Below are 26,560 nucleotides of genomic sequence, written 5' to 3' on the forward strand. Positions count from 1 at the left end.
TTTTGTAGTTTAGGAAATTAGTATAAAAGTTCGACCTGGTTATTAGGTAAAAGTAGCAGAGTTAATAAGTACTAATGAACATACTTATACACTAATCATACTAATACTGGGTAGTGTGGTTCATTTTTACATAATAAAAATAAAATTAATTAAAAAAAAGACTTGATATTATGACTGCTTATTATTTCAGAAGTGTTAAAGTAATAGACAATAAAAGTGTTAATGTAATACTTTACTTTGTAGTAAAGTAACTAGTACTAAAAGCTACCTGATAGGATCCCAGGTTTATTTATTTATTTATGGAGATTATCGGTTTAATTATTAGTTTAATTGGTTTATTGGAGATTATTGAAGTACTTGTTGTGTTAGTGATAGCGTTAGAGTATTCATTTATTGTTCTTTTGATACATTTTAGTACAACAACAATACTTTCGAAAATTAGGATTAATCTCTAGTTATAAAGTTCTTATTCTAATAAATGAAGTGTTATAAATACTATAACATCATAAAATCGAGATTTTAATGAGAAACATGAAGGTTTTAAAAAATACTTTAAGTCAAAACACACTTTTATAAAGCAGACTTGAATTTGTTACATGATTACATGGTTATCGATTTCAATATGATAAAAAATGTGAAGATTCTTTATATTTATAATAATTTATAATTATAATCCATAATAAATGAACAGATCTTAGAAGTATAATGAAGTTTGGTCAACAGCATGACAATATTTAATTTGGAAATGAGTGATTATTCTAAAATGCTGATTAAATACAATGTAGTTTATCATAATAATGTATTTTAAGCACTACATAACATTACTAAATAATGTTTACTAAATAAATAGACGCTCACACCAATCAGCCATAACATTAAACCAGCTGCCTAATATTGTGTAGCTCCCCTTGTGCCTCCAAAACAGCTCTGACCGTCGAGACATGAACTCCACATGACCTCTGAAGGTGTGTGTGGTTTCTGGCACCAAGACGTTAGCAGCAGATCCTTTAAGTCCTGTAAGTTGTGAGCTGGAGCCTCTATGGATCGGACTTGTTTGTCCAGCACATTCCACAGTCGCTCGATCAGATTGAGATCTGGGGAATTTGGAGGCCGAGTCAACACCTTGAACTCTTTATCATGTTCCTCAAACCTCCTGAGCAGTTTCTGCAGTGTGTCAGGGAGCATCATCCTGCTGAAAGAGTTCACTGCCATTAGGGAACACCGTTGCCATGAAGTGGTGTAACTCGGTCTGCAGGAATGTTTAGGTAGGTGGTACGTGTCAAAGTAACATCCACATGAAGGCCAGGACCCGAGGTTTCCCAGCAGAACATTGCCCAGACCATCACACTGCCTCCACCAGCATACCTTCTTCCCATAGTGCATCCTGGTGCCATCTCTTCCCCAGGTAAGTGACGCACACACGCGCACACACACACACACACACACACACACACACCCGGCTGTCCACATGATGTAAAAGAAAACGTGATTCATCAGACCAGGCCACCTTCTTCCATTGCTCCGTGGTCCAGTTCTGATGCTCACGTGCTCACTGTAGGAGCTTTATGTATTTCATGTATTTCAGCTGGTGTTAATGTTTGTATTTTTTGTCTACGGTTATTAATTCATGCCATTGTTGTGTCAGAGAAGCACTATAGAATATAATTCTATATAATTCTAGTTATTACGGTCATCAAATTTGTTTTTCAAGGTCTAAGGTTTGTTCCTCCAAAAACACATTATTTACTTGTTTGCTGTGACCTTTTGACCTCGTCCAGTAGAGCTTTTATTGATTTTATCCCACCACGCTGCTCTGTTACCACGGTAACGTGTAGACGCCGAGGATCCGTGACAAGCGAGAGGTTGTTTCCTGTCTCCTGATGAGAAACGGAGCGAACAGGCCGATAGTTTGTTTCTGACAGCCTGCTGTTACTGAACTCAGCCTTCAATTGTGTGTCGTCAACTGTGCTGCTGTTACGGGGAGCAATTTAGCTCACTTAAAAGTAGCCTAGGCTGCAATTTCATTCCCTAGATGTCTGAGAAAGAAAGCTTTTGATGGAGCAGGATGTTCGATGCAGTCGGAGCTTCAGCTGCGCGAGATGTGTGTTTCATAATCAATCGATTTTATTAAGAATCATACCTCTTTTATCTACACAGTTCCATCTGTGCCAAAACTGTTTATCCTTACGAAGAAGTAGAAGTCATTACACAGCATTTACACCTCGCTGCTGCTGAATCCTGGATCCTGATTGGTCAGAAGGTGTTGATTAATTCTCTATAACAGCAGCTCTGACAGTAGTGCAGGTTTATATGAATGCGCTCGTTCTGATGCGTTATCGTTTCTATAGTAACAGCTCACTCACAGGGACGTGTACAGTGGACGCTGCACATAAATAGATAAAAAAAAGTTTTTACTTTAAGAAAGAGAAAAAAAGAGAGGCTGGTGAGAGAGCGATTGTTTATAGCTGCTATAACGTAAGTGAGAACAGGAACTAACTTTCAACGTTCTTTAATAAATAAAACATTTTAATCATTGGTGAATTTGCTGTGGTATAAGAGTAATAAAACACTAGGAGCCATGCTGTTACAGGAAAGTGATCAACTTCAGGGTATTTTACTGTAACAGCATGAATCTCTTTTATGTAAACGTGAATGTTTTTTTAAATTGTTTTTATGATTGTTGCAATGTAATGCCTTATAGATTATATACTACTTGTTCTTAAGTTCGTATTTAAAATGAAAAGGGTCTCAGGTCAATAATGTGATACTGTGTCATAATTTACACTGTTATTTTTCCCCCTGTTCATCATCTCCGGTGTGGAAACAATCAGAAACGCTTCACTCCATCGAGCGAGCAGCGTTATCGATTAGCACTCGTGTTTCAGCTGAATCAATCTCCATCACCCAGTGGCCATTTTTCCCATTATGTTTCATTTCAGAGAGAGAGACTGATGATCCTCACACTCTCCTGAAGAGCGGTGAGAGCTACGGGGGTCTTTTCCATCCAAATAAAATATGAAATAAATAAATAAATAAATAAATAAACCCCATCCTTGTTGACGCAAGTCCAACGCTTGTGTTTTATTTCTGTTTTAAAACGAGCAATTCAAAAATAAAATGTTTGCAGTGTCTCACGTTCGTTTCTTTAGATTTATACTGGAGTTATAAAGCTTACGAGTAATGGATTCTTATAGCCACCAGGTTAGAAGTGCAAAATGGCCGCCAATCCCAGAAATCTAATCATCAGACTACAATTCCATGATCATTTTGATAACACTACATTTATAAATGTTGGTTGCTTTACTCGGCGCTCTAAAAAAATTCCAAGTCAATTTTCCAGAGTTCTGAACTAAACACATTCCAGTGTTTCTGCTCGGAAAAACGAGCAAGGTCATATTTCTTTGGCTAGTCTTTAAATTTGATCAACATATAAAGACGATCTACATGAATTATAATTACAAGGTCATAAAACGTCTTCTTCATCTTTGCTCTTAAAAATGATCTGTCACAGTGGTCTAGGAAAATTAGTAAATTTGGGCTGAAATCAATCAGTTATGTTACAAATCTAAAATTACCAAGTTGTTAAAACACCTTTTCAGAACATAAAGTCAAAATGTCAAATAAAATCAAGTTCTTCCAAGTAGAAAATGATGCAAAAGGAACTCTGTGTACGTGTCACTGCGTGCGCCGCCATATTGCTGTGACTTCAGGTGGGTTTATATCCGAGAACTCGGGCAACATCCACCTTGCCTGGGAATTATCTGGGAATTGTGAGGCGGATGACCGTGACGTTCCACAGTTTTTTTCAAATTCCAAGTATAATAGATTGCAACATTATTTACTGTTTTGATTAACAGTTTAATTTGTGTTTAAAATGATATAAAAAGCCTTTCAGTAATCAAAAATAAATAAATCACCGTAATCGAATCACAGCTCTCGTGCCGTTTCTTGACCGTTTTAATGAGTAAATCAGCTGGTGTTAGTGAATAAACGAGTCATGACATACGATGACTCTGACATCCTTAAATGAGACGGGAAAAACCTTTTATTTTCATTTAAAATGAAAGTGAGGACTAAAGTAGCTGATCCAGAACACAGCGCTGGAGGAATAATCAGAACACGGTGCATTAAATTAAATCAATTCCCTAATTTCCACTAATGACAGAAGAACTTTATTAGGGAGAATTTAAAACCGAGCCCTGCCCGATCTCTTCTCTTTCTCCTTCAGTTTACGGCCCGTTGGTTCTCCGGCTCAGGAGAACGCACTTATCTCCCACGGCCTGTTCCGTGCTGTGGGTTTTTGACCAGGAGAAAATGAGTATTGACTTTCCATTCGCATGAGAGCACTGGAGTGGGACTTCACTATTACACTCGAACACAGCGCTCATTTCCCACCGCAGCTCACTCGGGTTCGAGGAGAAATGAAGCTGTTAGAGAACACGATCGTGACGTATAGAAGGATGAAGAGATTCACTTCTGCATCAGTAATTACAGAAATATATACAGTCACGAGGAAAGGAAGTACAAGGGTGCTCTCACATACATCGTGTTTAGTCTGTTTGTATCGAACCCCGGTGTGTTTAACGCTTTCTCGTGATTTGTCTGTGCAGGTGAGAACACCGCAATCACGCTCGGGTGTAGTTCCAATCAAACTCCAGCGTGGTTAGATTAGATTCGATCCTGAATCGATCCAACTGCACTGTGAAGTGAAGACAGCATGCTGTATATTTTGTGTTGTGGGCGGCATTTTATGTCGCGAACTGAGCCAAAGGGCAGAGCTGTAGGACTACAGAAATGTCATGTGTTCTGCAGATTTGGATGAACAAAAAGTCATTTATATAATTTTATGTATAATATAGTATAATTTTATATATAATCATCTTCTTCTAATTATCTAGTAACGCATTGAGCTCTCTGTACTCGGGTGATTTTTATGATTTGTACTCATCCTTGGTAAATGTTTGTTTACTATTTTATGTTGTCTTATTACTCTACAGTGTTTTTGGTCTACTTTTTTTTGTTTCATATAATCATGTGCAGAATATAGCAAACTGCACCAAAGGATATTTGCACTGTGAAAGCAGTGTGTGAAAGCAGTGTGTGAAAGCCGTATTCAGACAGGAATAGTTTCACTAATAAAACTTTTTTACACGTCTCTTCGCTGCAGAACAGCAATTCCATGAACACGGACAGGACGCATCCCACCAGCGCGTTTGGTATATGAATCTGGAAGGTCATGTGATCACACTCCATTCTGAATATGGTGTTTAAATGATTGAAGATCAGGCACTGGACAAGAGAAGAGATGCTGGCCCTTATTCAGTCTGGAGTTAACATTATAAATGTCGCTTTAATCAGCGCTCAGGATCTCACGCTTCTGCAGTATGGAGATTAATTTACGTATATGACCAAGGAAGCTGTTGGAACATTCCTCCCCTCTACAACATTCATAATTTCTCCATTCAGTAAGTGGACGCATGTTCTAGGTGGCTAAATACAGTGAGTAAAAAGCTTTTTTCCAACACAAGAGGAAGCAACTTCTGATGTTGATTTGGACCAGATGAAATAGCAGTAGGTAATTTAATGTGTAATTTTCTAAGGAGAGAAGAGAGAAAAAAAACAACACAGGAAATTAGATGGAAATAAAAGTCACCCAGGAACACGTCTTATGTAAATTTAGTTCTGTACTGAGAGGAATTATCTCTATTCTGATGACATAATGTAAGAAATGAAGTTTGGACTGTTGCATTTTTTGGACCCTGAGCTTATAGACTGCGCTACATGGTGAAAGGGGCGGAGCCATCAGAGACCGTCATGGTTTGAAATTCTCAAAATGGCCGACATACCAATCAAAAAAGAGCTACACTGCTGATGCAAATTAGGAGGAAAAAATCTGGAGGAGGATTTAACTTCATGCACAGATTTCTGTTTAGGACAGGAAGTGAGCTCATGATCAGTGGGTGTGGTCAAGCGAGAACGAGTAAAATGAGTAAATTTCTGCCTTTGCTAAAATATTCAAAATATTTCATGACTATCACATCAACATATGTTTTTTCCCCCATTATTAAGAAGATCTGATTTTCATCTAAACATCTGATACGACATGTTTCAGTCATGAAAATAATAATGTAAATATCTGCACTACTAAACTTCAGGGAGGTTAAAATGAGGCTCTTTTCCATCAGGACTGAATTGCTATAAGGAGACAACCTTGAGCGAGGGAACACAACACTGCAAAATTGTGCACACTACTTTTCTTTTTCAGCAGAACGCACCTCTGGTGAAAGCACTGATTTTCAGTCTCTAATGAAACCTCCTCTTTGAGGTGAATAGAAATAAACTACTGCGACCTTTAGCTTTATTCTGCTTTATTAAAGAGCCGCTGCACTCGAGTCTGTCCTTCATTTGTACAGCAGACACCCACCGACACGTTCTTACACAGGAACATGTGTTCTCATCGTGCTTTCTGTTAATGCTGAAGCAGCTTGTTATTAAAATAAAAACAGAATGATAATGACAGATTTTTAAAAAAAACATCACATTCAGTTGAGTTAAAGGAGGATCGCTGATAATGAGAGGATGTGAAAAGAGGATGTGGAGTAAACGCTGGTGTATGAAGTGTGTCTTCCATGCTCTGTTCTAATATGTTAACAAATTCCCATCTTCTCCATAAACTTCCACATCATTGAGTCTTCTTGCTCCTTTTAACTCTTACACCGCACAATTTACTGTGATGCAGTAGAAATTACTATGAAATATATTTAGCAATATATTGGAACACAGCCGTAGTGAACAACACTGCTGGAACAGAGCTGTAGTGAACAATTATTCCTGTAACGCAGCTGTAGTGAACAACGCTCCTGTAACGCAGCCGTAGTGAACAATTTTTCCTGTAACGCAGCCGTAGTGAACAACGCTCCTGTAACGCAGCTGTAGTGAACAATTTTTCCTGGAACAATTACTTCTGTAATGCAGCTGTAGTGAACAATTATTCCTGTAACGCAGCCGTAGTGAACAATTATTCCTGTAACGCAGCCGTAGTGAACAACGCTCCTGGAACGCAGCTGTAGTGAACAATTACTCCTGGAACGCAGCCGTAGTGAACAACGCTCCTGTAACACAGCCGTAGTAAACAACGCTCCTGTAACGCAGCCGTAGTGAACAATTGCTCCTGTAACACAGCTGTAGTGAACAACGCTCCTGTAACGCAGCCGTAGTGAACAATTACTCCTGTAACACAGCTGTAGTGAACAACGCTCCTGTAACGCAGCCGTAGTGAACAACGCTCTTGTAACGCAGCTGTAGTGAACAATTATTCCTGTAACGCAGCCGTAGTGAACAACGCTCCTGTAACGCAGCCGTAGTGAACAATTATTCCTGTAACGCAGCCGTAGTGAACAACGCTCCTGTAACGCAGCCGTAGTGAACAACGCTCCTGTAACGCAGCCGTAGTGAACAATTATTCCTGTAACGCAGCCGTAGTGAACAACGCTCCTGTAACGCAGCCGTAGTGAACAACGCTCCTGTAACGCAGCTGTAGTGAACAATTATTCCTGTAACGCAGCTGTAGTGAACAATTATTCCTGTAACGCAGCCGTAGTGAACAATTATTCCTGTAACGCAGCTGTAGTGAATTGTGATTGTGTTGTGGCAGGTTTTCAGTGGTAAAGTGTGAGTCATTAACCAACAGCTGTCACTGTACTCATTTTTATTGCTCATAAATTATTTTCTAAATAAGCCCTGTGCGTGTGTGTATGTGTGCGTGTGTGTGTGTGTGTGTGTGCGTGTGTATGTGTGTGTGTGTGTATGTGTGTGTGTGTTATGAGCCCTGTGTACGTGTGTGTGTGTGTGTGTGTGTGTGCGTGTGTGTGTGTGTGTTATGAGCCCTGTGTGTGTGTGTGTGTGTGTGTGTGTGTGTGTGTGTGTGCGTGTGTGTGTGTGTGTTTGTGTGTGTGTGTTATGAGCCCTGTGTGCGTGTGTATGTGTGTGTGTGTGTGTGTGTGTGTGTGTGTTATGAGCCCTGTGTGCACTCAGCTCAAATTAAAATGAGAGCGTAATTACTTTAGCACTCAGGAAGCTGAAATTGTTTTATTAACACAAACTGGCGTTAAGATGAAATGGTGATAATTTACTCACTGCGCTGGGGGAATGTGAGCTGCAGGATGTAGAGTTCTGTATTTCAGTTTATCTGACAGGGTCGTGGTTCAGATCACGCAGAAAACCTGAAAACCTCAAGTTTACCTGAAAAAGGTAACTACGTAGACCTGCCTCGCCTAGAGCTACATCAGAACCGAAAAGGCTGAGCACATAAACATTTTCATCAGTTCCTGAGGTTCAAAAGGTTTCTGAGTTCCTGGGCTCATGAATAATTTCCTCAGTCTCTAAAATATTCCTGGGTTCTTGAAAAGATTTCTGATTTCCTGAAAACATTTCCAAGTTCCTGAAAAGATTTCTGCTCCTCAATAAGTTCCTACGTTCCTGAGAAAGGTTCCTCAATTCCTGAAGGAGTTCCTAAGATTCCAAATAATTTCCTGCGTTTCTGAAAAGGTTCTTGGCAAAGATTCCTGAGATCCCTCAGTACATAAATAACTTCCTAAGTTTCTAAAAAGGACAGTAAGTAATATGAAAAGTTCCTTAGATTCTAAAAAGTTTCCCACGTTCTTCAAGAATTTCAGAATTTTCCAAAAAGGTTAATGATCTCCTGAAAAGGTTTCTGAGGTTCCTGAAGAAGTTCCTAAGTCTATAAAAAGGTTCTTGTCGTGGAAACATGCCAGTGGAGAAAAGTAAATATTAAAAAATAATAATGAAATAAGGAAACACACGATAGATCTCTATGTGTTAGACTTCACAGAGGGATCCAGTAGACATTTTAACCACATAACGTCATGATTTAATCATCTGGATATAAGCTACAGACAGAAACTGGCTTCATCCAGAGTTTTACCACCTCAGCCTCCCAAATAAATTCCCCAATATTAAAGACGTTAACAAGTTTCCTGTCATTTGTGACTACATGATTATCTTAGTAAGGATAGCTGAGACACAAGAACCAAACTTTTCAATGTAAAAAAACATGCGTTTCTAAAGGTTCCTAAATATCTAAAGAAGTTTCTAATCTTTTGAAAAGTTTCCTGGGTTCATGAATAAGTTGGTAGGTTCCTGAACAGTTTGTGAATTCTGAGTTTCTGAGGAACTACCTAAGTTCCTGTAGAACTACCTGAGTTCCTGTAGAATTACCTTAGTTCCTGAGGAACTACCTGAGTTCCTGTAGAATTACCTGAGTTCCTGTAGAACTACCTGAGTTCCTGTAGAACTACCTGAGTTCCTGTTGAGTTACCTAGGTTCCTGTAGAATTACCGAAATTCCTGTAGAATTACCTGAGTTCCTGTAGAATTACCTGAGTTCCTGTAGAATTACCTGAGTTCCTGCAGAATTACTGAAGTTCTTGTAGAATTACTGAAGTTCCTGTAGAACTACCTGAGTTCCTGTTGAGTTACCTAGGTTCCTGTAGAATTACCGAAATTCCTGTAGAATTACCTGAGTTCCTGTTGAGTTACCTAGGTTCCTGTAGAATTACCGAAATTCCTGTAGAATTACCGAAATTCCTGTAGAATTACCTGAGTTCCTGTAGAATTACCTGAGTTCCTGTAGAATTACCTGAGTTCCTGTAGAACTTCCTGAGTTCCTGCAGAATTACTGAAGTTCTTGTAGAATTACTGAAGTTCCTGTAGAACTACGTAAGTTCCTGTAGAAGTACCTGAGTTCCTGTAGAACTACCTGAGTTCCTGTAGAACTCCCTGAGTTCCTGTAGGACTGAAAAAAGTTCCCAGAGAAGCTGCTAAGTTATGTGTATAAACCCTTATGAAAGCATTATACCATGTTATGTGTTTATAGGTCATTATAAACATGTTCTTCTTAGAAAATGTAAATTAAATGATGATAAGAATGTGTTCAAAGTCGTGAAAGGCTAAAGTGGCGCTTTAACAGCTGTTAGCATGATGTAGTCGACTACACTGCAGTTTGTTTACTGAGTCTCTCGCTGTTTCAGATTCTATACGATGAAACTATTAATCACAATCGCACAAACTGCATTAGAAGATAAAAACTCTATCGAGCAGCTGGAGTAATCAATGACCTCAGCGCAGGTCATTTTGTTCTACACCTGCGGTTTTAATGATTTATCAATGCTCTGCGATTAATCTTCTACTCGCCCTTTTATTATTTATTACGCTCCTAATAATAAGCTCCTATCAGAATCCAGACAACACCTCCATCCTCCTGGCTTGAGAAAGAACAGGTTTTGTATTCTTGCACCAAAAACAGCACGAATCAGTAGTGCAGATGTTATGGTGCTGTAACACCAGATGGTTGTGTGTTCAAATCCCACGAGAGCCACTGAATTCAATCCTAAATTTCTGAAGAAGTTTCCTGAAGAAGTTTCTCTGAAGAAGTTTCCTGCATATCAATGATTTTACATTTTCTTTGTTAAGTAACACATTTTTTAATGTTTATGTAGAACATCCTTCATACGCGCCCCGTGAGCGAGCTGTTACTACAGAAACGATAACATATCAGAACGAGCGCATTAATAGAAATCTGCACTACCTTCAGAGCTGCTGTTATAGAAAATTAATCAACATTTTCTGACCAATCAGAATCCAGGATCTAGAATCTGTATTTTTTAAGCTGTTCTACATGACAGTCTTTTAATCAGCATCACTTACACTCCGATTTGGACCAGTTTATTATTCATAACACAATCGTACGTATTGTTTAACAGTGACTTCTTAATGAAGATGAGCAAAAAAAGGTGAAGGTGAAATTCTGAGTGCTACCTGATTAATGCTGGGATGTGATAGAAGCTCTCGTGAGCCGGTACTGCATCACAGGGTGTGCTCAATAACACAAAGTAAACAAAGTCACTCTATTTCCAGAACACTGTGTCTCAGGAAAGTGGATCTTCTTCTGCAACACTGCTGGGATCCAGTCCGCCGGGATCTACGTATCTGTGGTCCTGCCTGTGGTAAATTTGGACTTAAAGGGACATTGTGGATATTTAATTCTCCCAGAATGACCCATTAACCTGACAGGAGTCTAATGTTTGTGTTAGACTCCTGACAAGCAGATATGGATTTGTGCAACGTTTATAGAAGTAAAAATGTCAGGAAAGAGCAGTACTGGAAAGGATAAAGTGAGAAACATAATTTCCCCTCTTCACATCAAAGTCATCGCTGTTTTATTTCGCTTGGTGCTTCGAGACGCAGCCGTTACAACTGTCACTTCTCATGATGCAGAAAGAACCTTAACTGATTGGATGACATTGGCAGAACTAATTTGCATAATTCCCAGTGGCCCTTTTACGGCAGTGGCAGCATGACATTCTCAGTCAAAAATGTTCTTACACAGATCCGCACACACACACACACACACACACACACACACACACACACACACACACAGCAGAGCAGGCTTGCACACAGCTTGTTTATATACAGAACACAAATGACACAAATTGTTTGTATCTAGTTCTTAAATGAAATTATTAATATGCATAAATATTATAGAGCATCATTTCCTCATAGGTGCACTGTATAAAGAACAGCACCTCCATTACTGGTGTGAAGAACAGCACCTCCATCACTGGTGTGAGGAACAGCACCTCCATTACTGGTGTGAGGAACAGCACCTCCATCACTGGTGTGAGGAACAGCACCTCCATTACTGGTGTGAGGAACAGCACCTCCATTACTGGTGTGAAGAACAGCACCTCCATTACTGGTGTGAAGAACAGCACCTCCATTACTGGTGTGAGGAACAGCACCTCCATTACTGGTGTGAAGAACAGCACCTCCATTACTGGTGTGAGGAACAGCACCTCCATTACTGGTGTGAGGAACAGCACCTCCATTACTGGTGTGAGGAACAGTCCTAGTCCTCCGCGTGAGGAACAGCACCTCCATTACTGGTGTGAGGAACAGCACGTATGTTGCTAGTGCCCCGTGTGAGGAACAGGACCTACTCTACTGGTGCCCCGTGTGAGGAACCACACGTAGATAACACCTACGTTGTGAGGAACAGGGTCAATTAGGTCCTGCCGATGTATCCTGGAACTCGAAAGGTCTAAACAGGTTTATAATATTCTACAGATTTCACCGTAGCTAACTTTGTTACATGGATAACCAGCTGTGAAAGTGGTAGTTACATTAGTATTGAAACTGACCTGGTTCTCTGCAGGGACTCACCATGAAAGAGAAGGATTTTCATCCACAAGTCACACCTCTCTGGATATTCAGGGTCATCTCCTGATTGGACAGTGTTAGCATGGCCTTCTCATTGGGACATAAATCCATAATTGCAAGCAAACAAGAAGCAGAAGCAGAGATGTGTGCACGATCAGAGTTCTACCAATCACCTCTTCACTGATGTTCATCTACGAAACAAATTACATTTACGCAGCAGTTTGAAAACAACCGCAGCTTTTAATACATTTGTCATCATTTTACAAGCCCAAGATCTTTTTTTTTTTTTTCGTCTTACAAGTTCTAAATCTCTTTCCAACATTAAAAAAAACTTTTTACAAGCTTAAATATTTGTTGTGAATATCTCTTTACAAGTTCAAATTCTATTAACAACCTCAAAATATTTTACAAGATCAAATTCCTTTATTGTAATGATCACAGTCTTAAATCTGTTCACAAGGTCAAAACATTTTGGTAAAAAATAAAACCTTAAACCCGTTAACGCTTGAACCTGTGAATTCTTCCGCATTCAGTAAAATCTATTGCGGAGTGAAATGTGTGTGAAATGAACGCTGTCTCTTTATGAAGCGATGACCTTGTTATTATTGGGTTTATTCTGAGATTGAAAAGAGTGCAGCTGAACAACGGTGTAAATGTTTTAGCACAGATTTATCACTTCAAGGTAGTAAATGAGTGTATAATTTTTAACTTATTACATAATAATCACCTTAAACTACCTTCCGGTCATCGCGATACACTAATATACTGCTGTTTTACTTTCCTTTCCGTCTAATAATTACGGCCCGATCAAAACTCCGGGAATAAACCACGCAACATGTCCACCCCGTCACACACCCACACGCTTATTGCAGTTGTGTGATAACACAAATAAAGAGGGTGGACCAACTCATGACGGGGTGAACACATAAAGCAGGACGCGTAAGGAATAACAAATTAAGAAAGTGATTTGAAGTGGTTTTGAGTTCACAGTATAGAAAGGGAAATAAACCGGTATGAACCTGCACCTCGAATAAAACATTACGTCTTCGCATTAACGCTTGCGTGGCGATGATGGTGTCGACATGCTGGTGTTATGCCTTGCATTTTGTTTAGTGGTTGAAGCTGCGTTTACTTTAGAATATTTGTGATTTAATGTATATTTTCTGCTGATGTGGTGGATGATGATGGCTCAGGTCAGATAAACAAGCTTTAACAGTAGGAGACTGATACATCAATCAGCAGCTGACTGATTTCTTGTGACTGTTACGCCGAGCGCATAGCGACCCGCAGCGCTACGGCGCACTCTTCCGTCTTGTCATGCGTTTGTTTACGTTGCCACGAGTGTTTTTTTATTTATTCATGTCTTGTCTCCTGTCACTGGTTGTCTCCTTCGTGTTGACTTGTTTTCAGTCACTTGAGTTCTTTGTGCATTTAAATCCTCGAGTTTCTCTGTTCCAGGAGAAGTATTGCACGGCGTTCGCCTGTCTGATCGTAACGAGGCTTTCCGTTGTGTTACGATACTCCGGGTCGTGATCTAGTTTCGTTTCCTCGTTCGTGTGATTGGATTATCCCTGATATTGTCGTTTGATCATCGCCTGACCTCTGCCTGTGTATCGTTTCTTTTATTTATTTTGATTCACGTTTTGGATTTGTCCGCCTGCTCATTACATAAAACTCTTAACTATCTTAACTTTAAACTCTTCCCTGCATCTGCATCCGTCTCAGCCGTCATTCCGTCACGGTCACTTAAGAAGGACGTCGTAAATGTAAATGCGATGTCACTACGAAAAGGCGTTTTCTTAAACATTACCCAATACCTCAATATGATGAAAGGATTTATATGATGAAACGATACAAACATTTAGAAGAATAACTTGGCCTGAAACAAAACAGGTACAATGTCCATCTGTACCACAAATGTAGCTGATCGGATAAAACATGTCAGCTTCGTGGCTTGCGCTAGAGCTATAAGGGTAAAGTAGCTAACAAATAATACATGTGAGTGTCCAATTTATCATTGTGCATACTGCATAGCTAAGTCACAGAGCTGCAGAGCAAAACTAAAGAAGCAAATAGAACATGTCTCAGCTGATCAACTACATTTTGGGGTAAGAGATGAAAGAATGAATGAATGAATGAATGAATGAATGAATGAGAAGTGCATGAACATACACACTCTTTGACCATCATCTAAACCGATGTATAAAATATATCTAAAGGCCCGACTGTAAATATAAACACAACCCATTGTGTAAGAATTTTGCTGATGAATGTGTAATTAAAATGAGAAATCTCTGATATATGACACTTAAAAGCCCTAAATTAACACTGTTTCATTAAGCATAGTGTTAGCAGGAAGCAAAACGAATGCCAGTGTTGATGCCAGGTGTAAAACGTTTCAGACTTGGCCGTGTTACAGTCGAGTTTTATTCCTGCTCCTCGTCAGAGTTAAAAGGATTGGAGGTGTAAAAACAAATCGCAGCAGGTTTTCACATATGTGGGTTCAGCTGGTGATAATGATGAAGCTGTTTACACTCTGTTTGCTCTAACAGTGATGCAGTGTGTGTGTGTTAGAGTGTTTTTAATGTATGCTAGTGTTATAGTGTTAATGTGTTTTTGGGCTTTCTCAGCCTTGACCTCAGGTGGACCAGATCTTTCATATCTGTGTGAAAGACCCTTGATGCTGTAGTGTTACCCTGCGTTCATGCTAGCTCATACTGACGACAGTTTGTCGCTTGTGGGTTTGGAGTTAACAGTAATAAAAACTTTCATCTTTTCCATAGTTAAAGCAAACACTGATTAAGGATAGCTTTATTCTTTTAGGTTGTTTTATTCGTGCAGTTAAATGCTGATTGTAGCTGGATGACATTAGCAGGAGTCTGCAGCAGGAGTGTTTGAGGAAGAGATTATTAGCGTGACACACCTGACACCTGTCTGTGCTGATTACGTTTAAAACCACTTCCTGCGTCTCAGTTCGCCTACTTATACTGCGCACTAGAACTATTTACTCCTTTCTGTGAAGAAAAAGAAAAAGTACATACTTCTGAGTGTGTAGCAAAAGAGCAAAATGCGAGTACTGGGACGTACTAACTAACACGTCAGGAACGTTGTTGCCTAGGTTACGCACGCCGTCGCCGTAAACAAACTCCTCGTCGCATTTCAGCTTTTCTTCATTCATTATTCCTGATATCGTTTATACTGTATCATTTAATTTACCATTCCTGTGATTTCTTTTTCCACATTTCATTTACACCTCTCTAAAACACGTCCTTGAATCCGGTGACGCGATCCGTCACAAAACTCCTCCTCCTCCTTCGTGCAAAGGAATTGTGGGTAAAAAAAAAGCTGAAAAAGTGTCCACGGATCCACACTCATTTTAACATACTGCGATTTTGGGACACGATAATTCTAACCTCGGACACTATTTAGGACGGATAGAAGGCGAATTGAGACGCAGCAACAGTCTTGCGAAGTGATACGAAAGTGACCTTTAACCTTCAGTTAAAACAAAACAAAAAGAAAGAAAAAGACTTTCCCCAGCGCAGACTTACACGACGTGCATTTGACTGTAGAATTGCGACTCTATTAGTCAGCTAGGCTACGCAGCACTTATTGTGGGCGTGGCTTGTCGTGTTTTTAGGTATGAAATAGCAGGAAACACACTGTAACAATAAGTTCATAAACATCAGCATCAACGTCACTGATATCACAAATAAACCCAGGAAAATATACGACTCTGACTTTTCATCTGTTTCTGAGTGACGAATGCGGTCAAATGGGACTTAAGCGCTGATTTGATTCAATTATATTCGATTTTATTTATATTCTCACAAAGCAGCTTTACAGATACAGTACGCTCCGATACGAACTAAAGTGTAAAGAGTAGACATTTAGGAAGAAATCGGATCATTCGATTCGTGACTAATCGTAAATTAAAACGTTGCTTTTCGCACTTACACGAAACATGAACCTGGTGCTTTGTCGCTTGCTAGTGTGAACGCAGGGTTACACAGTGTTAGTACATGTTAGTACGTGTGCTTTGTGTTTTATGTGTGTGTGTGTTAGCTAGTTAGCATGTGTGTTAGCTAGTTAGAGTGTGTGTTAGCTGGTGTTGGGATTAAACAGTGACGTGACTTGACCCCTCGCCGAACAGCTGATCATGGCATGAGACGGGACTGAAGGATTCACCCGAGGGAAGATGGAGGGAGAAGTCGAGAGCAGAACTGGAGCGGTTTGAAAAGCGTTGACGAGTTTTGCGTATTTGTAATTTTAGAATGTTGTGTTTGAGTCTGTAAGTCTATAACAGTAGTTAATTTATCATTAACTCCAGCAGCAGTCTGTTTGGAAACGCTGACTGTGCAAACCATGTGCATTCCTCCAGAGCTTCCTCTTCAACAATTAACTCCTAAATATGATTGTTTTTACGTCTTTGCCGTCTCGTCTTGACGAGATGAGAAAGCGTCTCAGCCTGATGCGGCGTCCGGGCCGAGCACGCTCTCACACACACACACACCGCCGTGCCCAGGCCGACCGCTGAGGCGTCAGTCCGTCACGCAGACAGAGAGGAGGCAGTGTGTTCATCAGCTCCCTCAGTGTCTGGGGTGTTTAATCCAGTTCCGAATCATCCACTTCTGTCCCGAGCAGCGCTGCATAACCAACCGCAGCCCAAAACTCGCTTCCTTAGACATCTCCACTTCCAGACAGCGGCCAGTGTCTCTGTTTATGATCGGACCGTTCTGAAAAACCGATAAACGTAAACAGTGTCAAAACAGTTATCTGTGTTCTGTTTGATCCGTTTCTTATCATTCTATCTATTATTCTGTCTGTGTTCCTGCATGTGTTTCTGTCTGTCTGTCATTCTGCCTGTGTCTCTGTCTGTCTGTCTCTCTGTCTGTCTGTCTTTCTGTCTGTCTCTCTGTCTGTGTCTCTGTCTGTCTGTCTCTCTGTCTGTCTCTCTGTCTGTCTGTCTTTCTGCCTGTCTCTCTGTCTGTCTGTCTTTCTGCCTGTGTCTCTGTCTGTCTGTCTGAAACTTGGTCTGTCTGCATCTCTGTCTGCTTATCGATGTCTGTCTGACTGCTTCCCCGTCTATCTGTGTTTTCCGTCTGTCTGCATCTCTATCTGTGTGTCTGCATTTCTGTCTGTCTCTCTGTATTTCTGTCTGTCTCTCTATATTTCTGTCTGCATTTCTGTCTCTCCATATTTCTGTCTGTCTCTCTGTATTTCTGTCTGCATCTCTGTCTGACTTTCTGTCTTTCTGTCTGTGTCTCTGTCTGTCCGCAACTTGGTCTGTCTGCATTTCTTCCTGTCCGTGTTTCTGTCTGCGTTTCTTCCTGTCTGTGTTTCTGTCTGTCTGTGTTTCTGTCTGTCTGTGTTTCTGTCTCTGTTTCCTCTTCTGGTAGTACATAAGACTGGGTGATATGAATATATCCTGATATCACAATATGTTAATATCATGGTACACTGGTTTTAATAAGGTCGATATCGTCAGCTGTCCTGGATATTCAAATCTAATGTAATTGTTTAAATTTTGCTCCTCGTTAAAGTATTTTTCTTTGTTACTTTGTAAATGCTGAATAAACATAATATTTTAACATGCAGTTCTTCATAAATATGGCTCTACTAAATATTGTTATACTCATCACGTATTAATGAAAAGTACTGACATTAAGGACTGGTGATACAGTAAATAATTCACTGTACCTGTGTGAAATCCCAAAGTCTCTGTGAGGATCGTGACACTGCGTCACATTTCTTTAGGCTCGGCGTTCGACCCCGCCCATCGTCAATCAGACATTTAGTGTCTGGTAAAAATGTGGTAGAGCCCAGGGGTCCTAACTGCAACAGTCCCTCTGTAGAGTACCGAGCTAACTGAAAGAGCAAATCAGAGAAAACCAAATATATGAACTTCCTGTTGGTTAGAAAAAGTAAAAAAAAAAACAACAAAAAAAAGAAAAAGATGATTTGATCAGAGGTGATTCCTATTACCAACAACCGATTCAGAAAAAAACAGCGTTCCACTGTGAAGCTCATGAAGCCACAATGCTCTGAGCTCTTCAGATTCATTACTGAATTAAATAAACTTTTATTCATCCCCAAGGAGGCAATTAGTGGCTGCACATATTGATTCTCATCATCAAAACAGCAGAAAAGACACAACATCCATCACATTAACAACCGTCTAGTGGACGCCGTTATCCTGAGAAGTACGTAAAGAATCTGAAAGGTTTCACAATGCAAAGCATCGGAATGTGACTTTTCTGAATATCATCTGGCCAATCGGAGCAAGAGAAAACAATCAACATGGATGTATCCACATTTCCTCAGTAGTGGATCATCATAAAAACCCACTGCAGCATGTTGTGAGGTAAATGTTTCCATGGTGATAGGAACATGTGTTGCACAGACAGCACATAACTTATATGCTAAGTGTTACATTCAGCTTGTTGACTCAAATCAACTTATTTGTTAAGTACCATTAGCTGTGGCTGCAGGGCTGGATAAATCGCTAACCTGAGTCAGTGTCATTTAACCAAGTCCACCTCTACCACTACGCTATTTACCGCTCTACCCACCTCTACCGCTATGCCATTTACTGCTCTAACCACCTCTACCGCTACGCCATTTACTGCTCTACCCACATCTACCGCTACGCCATTTACCGCTCTACCCACCTCTACCGCTATGCCATTTACTGCTCTAACCACCTCTACCACTACGCTATTTACCGCTCTACCCACCTCTACCGCTATGCCATTTACTGCTCTACCCACCTCTACCATTACGCCATTTACCGCTCTAACCACCTCTACCGCTACGCCATTTACCGCTCTAACTGCCTCTACCGTTACGCCATTTACTGCTCTAAACACCTCAACCACTACGCTATTTACCGCTCTAACCGCCTCTACCGCTACGCCATTTACTGCTCTAACCACCTCTACCGCTACGCCATTTACCGCTCTAACCGCCTCTACCGCTACGCCATTTACTGCTCTAACCACCTCAACCACTACGCTATTTACCGCTCTAACCGCCTCTACCGCTACGCCATTTACTGCTCTAACCACCTCAACCACTACGCCATTTACCGCTCTACCCGCCTCTACCGCTACGCCATTTACTGCTCTAACCACCTCAACCACTACGCTATTTACCGCTCTAACCGCCTCTACCGCTACGCCATTTACCGCTCTACCCACCTCTACCGCTACGCCATTTACCGCTCTAACCACCTCTACCGCTACGCCATTTACCGCTCTACCCGCCTCTACCGCTAAGCCATTTACCGCTCTACCCACCTCTACCGCTACGCCATTGACCGCTCTACCCACCTCTACCGCTACGCCATTTACTGCTCTACCCGCCTCTACCGCTACGCCATTTACTGCTCTAACCACCTCAACCACTACGCTATTTACCGCTCTACCCGCCTCTACCGCTACGCCATTTACTGCTCTACCCACCTCTACCACTACGCCATTTACCGCTCTAACCACCTCTACCATTACGCCATTTACCGCTCTAACCACCTCTACCACTACGCCATTTACCGCTCTATCCGCCTCTACCGCTACGCCATTTACCGCTCTACCCGCCTCTACCACTACGCCATTTACCGCTCTATCCGCCTCTACCATTACACTATTTACCTCTCTACTCACCTCTACCATTACGCTATTTACCGCTCTACCCGCCTCTACCATTACACTATTTACCTCTCTACTCACCTCTACCATTACACTATTTACCTCTCTAACCGCCTCTACCATTACGCCATTTACCGCTCTAACCGCCTCTACCATTACGCTATTTACCGCTCTACCCGCCTCTACCATTACGCTATTTACCGCTCTACCCGCCTCTACCATTACACTATTTACCGCTCTACCCGCCTCCACCATTACACTATTTACCTCTCTACTCACCTCTACCATTACACTATTTACCTCTCTAACCGCCTCTACCATTACACTATTTACCGCTCTAACCGCCTCTACCATTACACTATTTACCGCTCTACCCGCCTCTACCATTACACTATTTACCTCTCTAACCGCCTCTACCATTACACTATTTACCGCTCTACCCGCCTCTACCATTACACTATTTACCGCTCTACCCGCCTCTACCATTACGCTATTTACCGCTCTACCCGCCTCTACCATTACACTATTTACCTCTCTACTCACCTCTACCATTACACTATTTACCTCTCTAACCGCCTCTACCATTACACTATTTACCGCTCTAACCGCCTCTACCATTACACTATTTACCGCTCTACCCGCCTCTACCATTACACTATTTACCTCTCTACTCACCTCTACCATTACACTATTTACCTCTCTAACCGCCTCTACCATTACACTATTTACCGCTCTACCCGCCTCTACCATTACGCTATTTACCGCTCTACCCGCCTCTACCATTACACTATTTACCGCTCTACCCGCCTCCACCATTACACTATTTACCTCTCTACTCACCTCTACCATTACGCTATTTACCGCTCTACCCACCTCTACCATTACGCTATTTACCGCTCTAACCGCCTCTACCATTACGCTATTTACCGCTCTAACCGCCTCTACCATTACGCCATTTACCGCTCTACCCGCCTCTACCGCTACGCCATTTACCGCTCTAACCGCCTCTACCATTACGCCATTTACCTCTCTACTCACCTCTACCATTACGCTATTTACTGCTCTAACCACCTCTACCATTACGCTATTTACCTCTCTACTCACCTCTACCATTACGCTATTTACTGCTCTAACCACCTCTACCATTACGCCATTTACCTCTCTACTCACCTCTACCATTACGCTATTTACCGCTCTAACCACCTCTACCATTACGCTATTTACCGCTCTACCCACCTCTACCATTACGCCATTTACCGCTCTACCCGCCTCTACCGCTACGCCATTTACCGCTCTAACCGCCTCTACCATTACGCTATTTATTGCTCTAACCACCTCTACCATTACGCTATTTACCGCTCTACCCACCTCTACCATTACGCTATTTACCGCTCTACCCGCCTCTACCGCTACGCCATTTACTGCTCTACCCACCTCTACCGCTACGCCATTTACCGCTCTACCCACCTCTACCGCTACGCCATTTACCGCTCTACCCACCTCTACCATTACACTATTTACCTCTCTACTCACCTCTACCATTACGCCATTTACCGCTCTACCCGCCTCTACCATTACGCTATTTACCGCTCTACCCGCCTCTACCATTACGCTATTTACCGCTCTACCCGCCTCTACCATTACACTATTTACCTCTCTACTCACCTCTACCATTACACTATTTACCGCTCTAACCGCCTCTACCATTACGCTATTTACCGCTCTACCCGCCTCTACCATTACGCTATTTACCGCTCTACCCGCCTCTACCATTACACTATTTACCTCTCTACCCGCCTCTACCATTACGCTATTTACCGCTCTATCCGCCTCTACCATTACGCTATTTACCTCTCTACTCACCTCTACCATTACGCCATTTACCGCTCTACCCGCCTCTACCATTACGCTATTTACTGCTCTAACCGCCTCTACCATTACGCTATTTACCGCTCTACCCGCCTCTACCATTACACTATTTACCTCTCTACCCGCCTCTACCATTACGCTATTTACCTCTACCCGCCTCTACCATTACACTATTTACCTCTCTAACCACCTCTACCATTACGCTATTTACCGCTCTATCCGCCTCTACCATTACGCTATTTACTGCTCTAACCGCCTCTACCATTACGCTATTTACCGCTCTAACCACCTCTACCATTACACTATTTACCGCTCTATCCGCCTCTACCATTACGCTATTTACTGCTCTAACCGCCTCTACCATTACACTATTTACCGCTCTACTCACCTCTACCATTACGCTATTTACCGCTCTAACCGCCTCTACCACTACGCTATTTACTGCTCTAAACGCCTCTGTGAAGTTGTGAAGTCTTATTGTAAAATCTTGTTATTAAGCCCGAGCTTTATTTTCCTGTTTTTCAAATTTCTTGTGTTCTAGTTCTGTGAACTTCCTGATTTAGTCCCTCTCCTGTTTTCCCGTTTTATGATTATGGATTGCTGTAGTTTAATGTTGTCTGCCTGTGTTCTGACCCCTGCTCTGATAATGAATAATGATGATTTAGTAGCTTGTGCTATCACCATGCTGATTTAGTAGCTTGTGCTACTCGTTTCTGAATCGCACCACCTGCTACGCATGTGTCTGGCTGTTGGTACGAACTTTTTATTTCTATTACTAGGCATCATTAATTAGCTTGAACAGATACTAGATGATCTTTTCAGAATCAGGAACAGGAATGGATGTGGAAACAGTGACAAAACTAAGCAAAATATAAAAAATGTTCTGTAACTCTAATGCTAGCATAACACAGAGCTGAGTGAAAATGAAGATGCTAGCCAGACTCGAATAACGTCTCATAGCTGTTAAGCAAAGACTATTATCCTTTTGGTCGATGGCGCAAACACAATGCGTCATCATCAGAGACATTATCAGGGGAGCTTGCATTATTTTTGAGTTAAACCATGCTGGTTTCCTCTTCTGAGCCACATTAATTGGACTTATGAGAATGGGGAAGCAGTTGGAACTTTGACTTGTTTGATAATGCTAATGGATTTATGATTTGTCCACCCTTGGGTTGGCTAGTCAGTTAAACCAGTTAGCTAACTTTAGCCTAGTTATGGAAAAGTGTGTTTTATAAGATAATCAGCACCACTACAGCATGACAGCTGGAGATTTTTTTTTTTCCCACAAGCGCAAATACTGTCTAATACGACATAATCCTGTACTGTACAAGAGAAACATGATAACCGAGATAAAGCTGCTGTAATATCTCTAATTTTCTATTTATATATTATTGTTCCAGGCTTCCTCACTGCAATGCTTCTCTCTTCCACATTTCCACATCTAATATCACCGAGTACAGCGAGTCCATTACTGTAAAGCCACTGTACCGTGCTCAATAATTCAGCTGAAAGACAATATTGCACTTCGGACGCTGAGATCAGGTGGCACACCGTGGGAAATGTAGCTCATCCTATTGTGCTCTGTACAGAAAGAAACAATCACTCAAAGCAAATCGACGTAAACGCTGAAACAAAAAGCGGCTGTGGGGAATCGATTAGCTCTGAAATCCATCTGCTAGCACGTGCTCAGGTTAAAGAGGAAGAGTGACGGGTTCAGCGGTCACTGTCATGTGTTTAGTGACGAGATGTCATTATGACAATGGGAGAGTATTGGGTGTATTGAAGGTATAGAGGGGATAACTGTATCTGCTAATGGTTTATCATGACCTCCACATAATCTCCACTTATTACACTCCTACTTAACATTAACCTGATACGGAATACCGATTTAAAATGATTTCACTACCGATAACAAGCATCAGTGATATAGAACACACCCTGAATAACTAATAAAACAAGGTCATTACACGTGGTTGTGTTACGTGCTCGACTTCGTATTTGCTTCATTTTTACAGATTAGATTAGATTAGCAAAGCGAGCTAACTGTACTAGCTACATACACTTACCAGAGGCACCAACGATCTCTGCTACTTCCTTCCAAGCTTTATTTTTCTTTGGAATGTTTCTATATGCATTCAATGAGAGGTCGTATATGGCGGGATAAGATGAAACCATGGTTATACCTTTTTCTTCCATTTTTGTGCATCAAACAGTAAATAGGACCTAACTGCAGGTAGGAACTGAAGTTGTGAGCAGGGATATGAAGAAACATCAGACCACACACACCGTAGGATTGGTCTGAGTGATCAATCGAGGCGATCGTTCGGATTTGTTGCTTCACCTAGTCATAACTAATTTGCATAGAATTGAGAAAAGATTCTTGGGGGAACGTAAAAGATTTGCGAGCAAACGCAAAGTTTCTTGGGGGAACGCAAAAGCATTGAAATATAAATTTTCCTCCCATCTCATATTTACGTACGTACATAGAAGATGAACAACTGCTGGTCGTACTGTCATTTATTAGTGTGAACATATGTGTAGGGTAAGGTGCACAGCATTGCTCTTACTTTAGAAATAATACTTTAAATAATACAGAATGTCAAAGTGATTAAAAAGAAAAGTCCAAGGAAGCCAGGATAAAACTAGACTGGGACAAAATAACAGGCCAAAAATCACCTCGATATACTCCAGAAATGGGAAAAAAATGCTTGATCCTGATTGGTTAATCCTGTTTCTCCCCCTAGCAGCTGACTCTATAGTTGTTTAACGAGAGCTCGTATATGACAGCATAAGATGAAACTACGATTAGAAGTTTTTTATCAAGTTTTGTGGGAACTGATCGCGGGTAGGAACTAAAGTTGTGACTGGGGAACTGAAGAAACATCGCACCGCACGCACCGTAGGAACTTACCAACAAAATTTATGTAGTTTTTTTTCCCTTTCATTTTTTTTTTAAAGCGCCTGTTTGTACACACTGTATACACACCACAGAGGATGGAGGATGTTAATGCCATCTGCTTCTCCTCTCATTTATTCAGCTTTTTTTCTTTAATTTCTTACCCGCCTGTACGGCGAGAGAGAGAGAGAGAGAGAGAGAGAGAGAGAGAGAAATGAAATGACGCTGTATCGTGTAACACAGGTCATTATTGTAATGTAATGTGCTGATACAAAGGGAATACACTTTAGCTGGAGTATTTCCCCCAGGGTAGGATTACACACTTCCATTACTGAGAGAGAGAGAGAGAGAGAGAGAGAGAGAGGCAGACCATGAGAGAGAAACAAACTGACAGGCAGAGGGAGAGACAGACTGAAAGACTGAGACAGAAAGAGAAAGAAAGAGAGAAAGAGACAAACAGATTGAGAAAGACAGGGATGCAGAATAAGGCAGAAAGAAAAAGACAGAGAGAGAGAGAGACAGCGTGAAAGAGAGACAGAGAGGAAGAAGGAAAGAGAGAAAAACAGAGACAAACAGAAGGAAAGAGAGAAACAGACAGACAGAGAAACAAAGAGAGATAGACAGGAACACAGACAGATAGAAAGACAGACACAGAGACAGACAGAGAACAAGAGAGACAAACGAATTGAGAGGCAGAGGGAGAGACAGACTGAAAGACTGAGACAGAAAGAGAGAAAGAGACAAACAGAGATCGAGAAAGACAGAGACGCAGAGAAAGACAAAAAGAAAAAGACAAAGAGAGAGACAGCGTGAAAGAGAGACAGAGAGGAAGAAGGAAAGAGAGAAAAACAGAAGGAAAGAGAGAAATAGACAGACAGAGAAACAAAGAGAGACAGACAGAACAAGAGAGACAAACTGACAGACAGAAAGAGAGAAGGACATAGTGAGACAGAAAGATGACTAGAGAGATATTTGTGTGTGTGTGTGTGTGTGTGTGTGCTCAGTGAGTCGTGTCTCTAATGAAGCAGCAGCAGCAGCAGCAGTGTAACAGCACAGTAAAGAGGAAACGGATGGTGCGAGGGCGACTCCAGCTCGTGTGCAGTGGAGTGATAAACACACTGAGGTCGTCTCTTTTACAGTAACACACTCAGCCCTGAGTCTCTGAGTCTCTGTTAGAGGAGTGTCGATACATCACTGTGACGATACATCAGCCTGAAACAGCGTAAACACACAGCGTAAACTCCTCTGTCCTGAAGACGTCGCAGAATTTAAAGTTACCTCTGTCTGTTACAAAGTGCTGACACTGGAGACTCCTTCCGGAAATGTTACATAAACACATTTCTCCTTACACTGGAGAAAACTTCACACACATTTTCAATCTGTTTATCAGCGGAGCGTCCGTCGTACACGTCCCTGAGAACGAGCTGTTGCTATAGAAACGATAACGTATCAGAACGTGCGCGTTAATATAAACCTGCGCTATTGTTAGAGCTGCTGTTATAGAAAACTAATCAACACTTTCTGACCAATCAGAGTGCAGGATTCTTACCTGAGATGACATGCCGTGACAGGGGTAAAGTATTGCTCTGTTATCATCCTCTGAGCCTTGATCCAGGCAATAACCACTCGCTTTACTGTTCCTCACCTGCACACACACACACACACACACACACACACACACTTGATGTAGACAATCCCATAATTCTGTTCTCCAAACTATCTTGAAAGTTGCCTCAAGTATCACAGATGAAACTTTCACACTGATCGAGGAGTCATCAAACACAAGTCAATCATTTGTGTAGCTAAAAGTCATATTTTTGTTTATATTTTTGTTTATATTTTTGTTTACGTTGTTCTGTGATTATTAAATTAACCGACTAACATAATGCCACCTCACTGTTTACGTA

At 41.2% G+C, this 26,560-nt stretch overlaps 1 protein-coding gene across 1 annotated transcript in view; it reads right to left on the minus strand.

The window, feature by feature from the left end:
* Positions 1 to 9,611: 9,611 nt before the first annotated feature.
* galnt9 (polypeptide N-acetylgalactosaminyltransferase 9) overlaps positions 9,612 to 26,560 on the minus strand; it is a 108,157-nt gene continuing 91,208 nt past the window's right edge. Inside the window, exons 11-13 of the mRNA XM_053228951.1 lie at positions 26,203 to 26,298; positions 17,940 to 18,107; positions 9,612 to 16,975 (exon numbers count right to left, since the gene is read on the minus strand). Coding sequence (XP_053084926.1) covers positions 16,829 to 16,975; positions 17,940 to 18,107; positions 26,203 to 26,298 — 411 coding nt within the window. The 3' untranslated portion in view covers positions 9,612 to 16,828. The remainder of the gene's footprint in view (positions 16,976 to 17,939; positions 18,108 to 26,202; positions 26,299 to 26,560) is intronic.

The sequence above is a fragment of the Pangasianodon hypophthalmus genome, chromosome 24 (genome assembly GCF_027358585.1).
Source record: "Pangasianodon hypophthalmus isolate fPanHyp1 chromosome 24, fPanHyp1.pri, whole genome shotgun sequence".
Classification (NCBI taxonomy): domain Eukaryota; kingdom Metazoa; phylum Chordata; class Actinopteri; order Siluriformes; family Pangasiidae; genus Pangasianodon; species Pangasianodon hypophthalmus.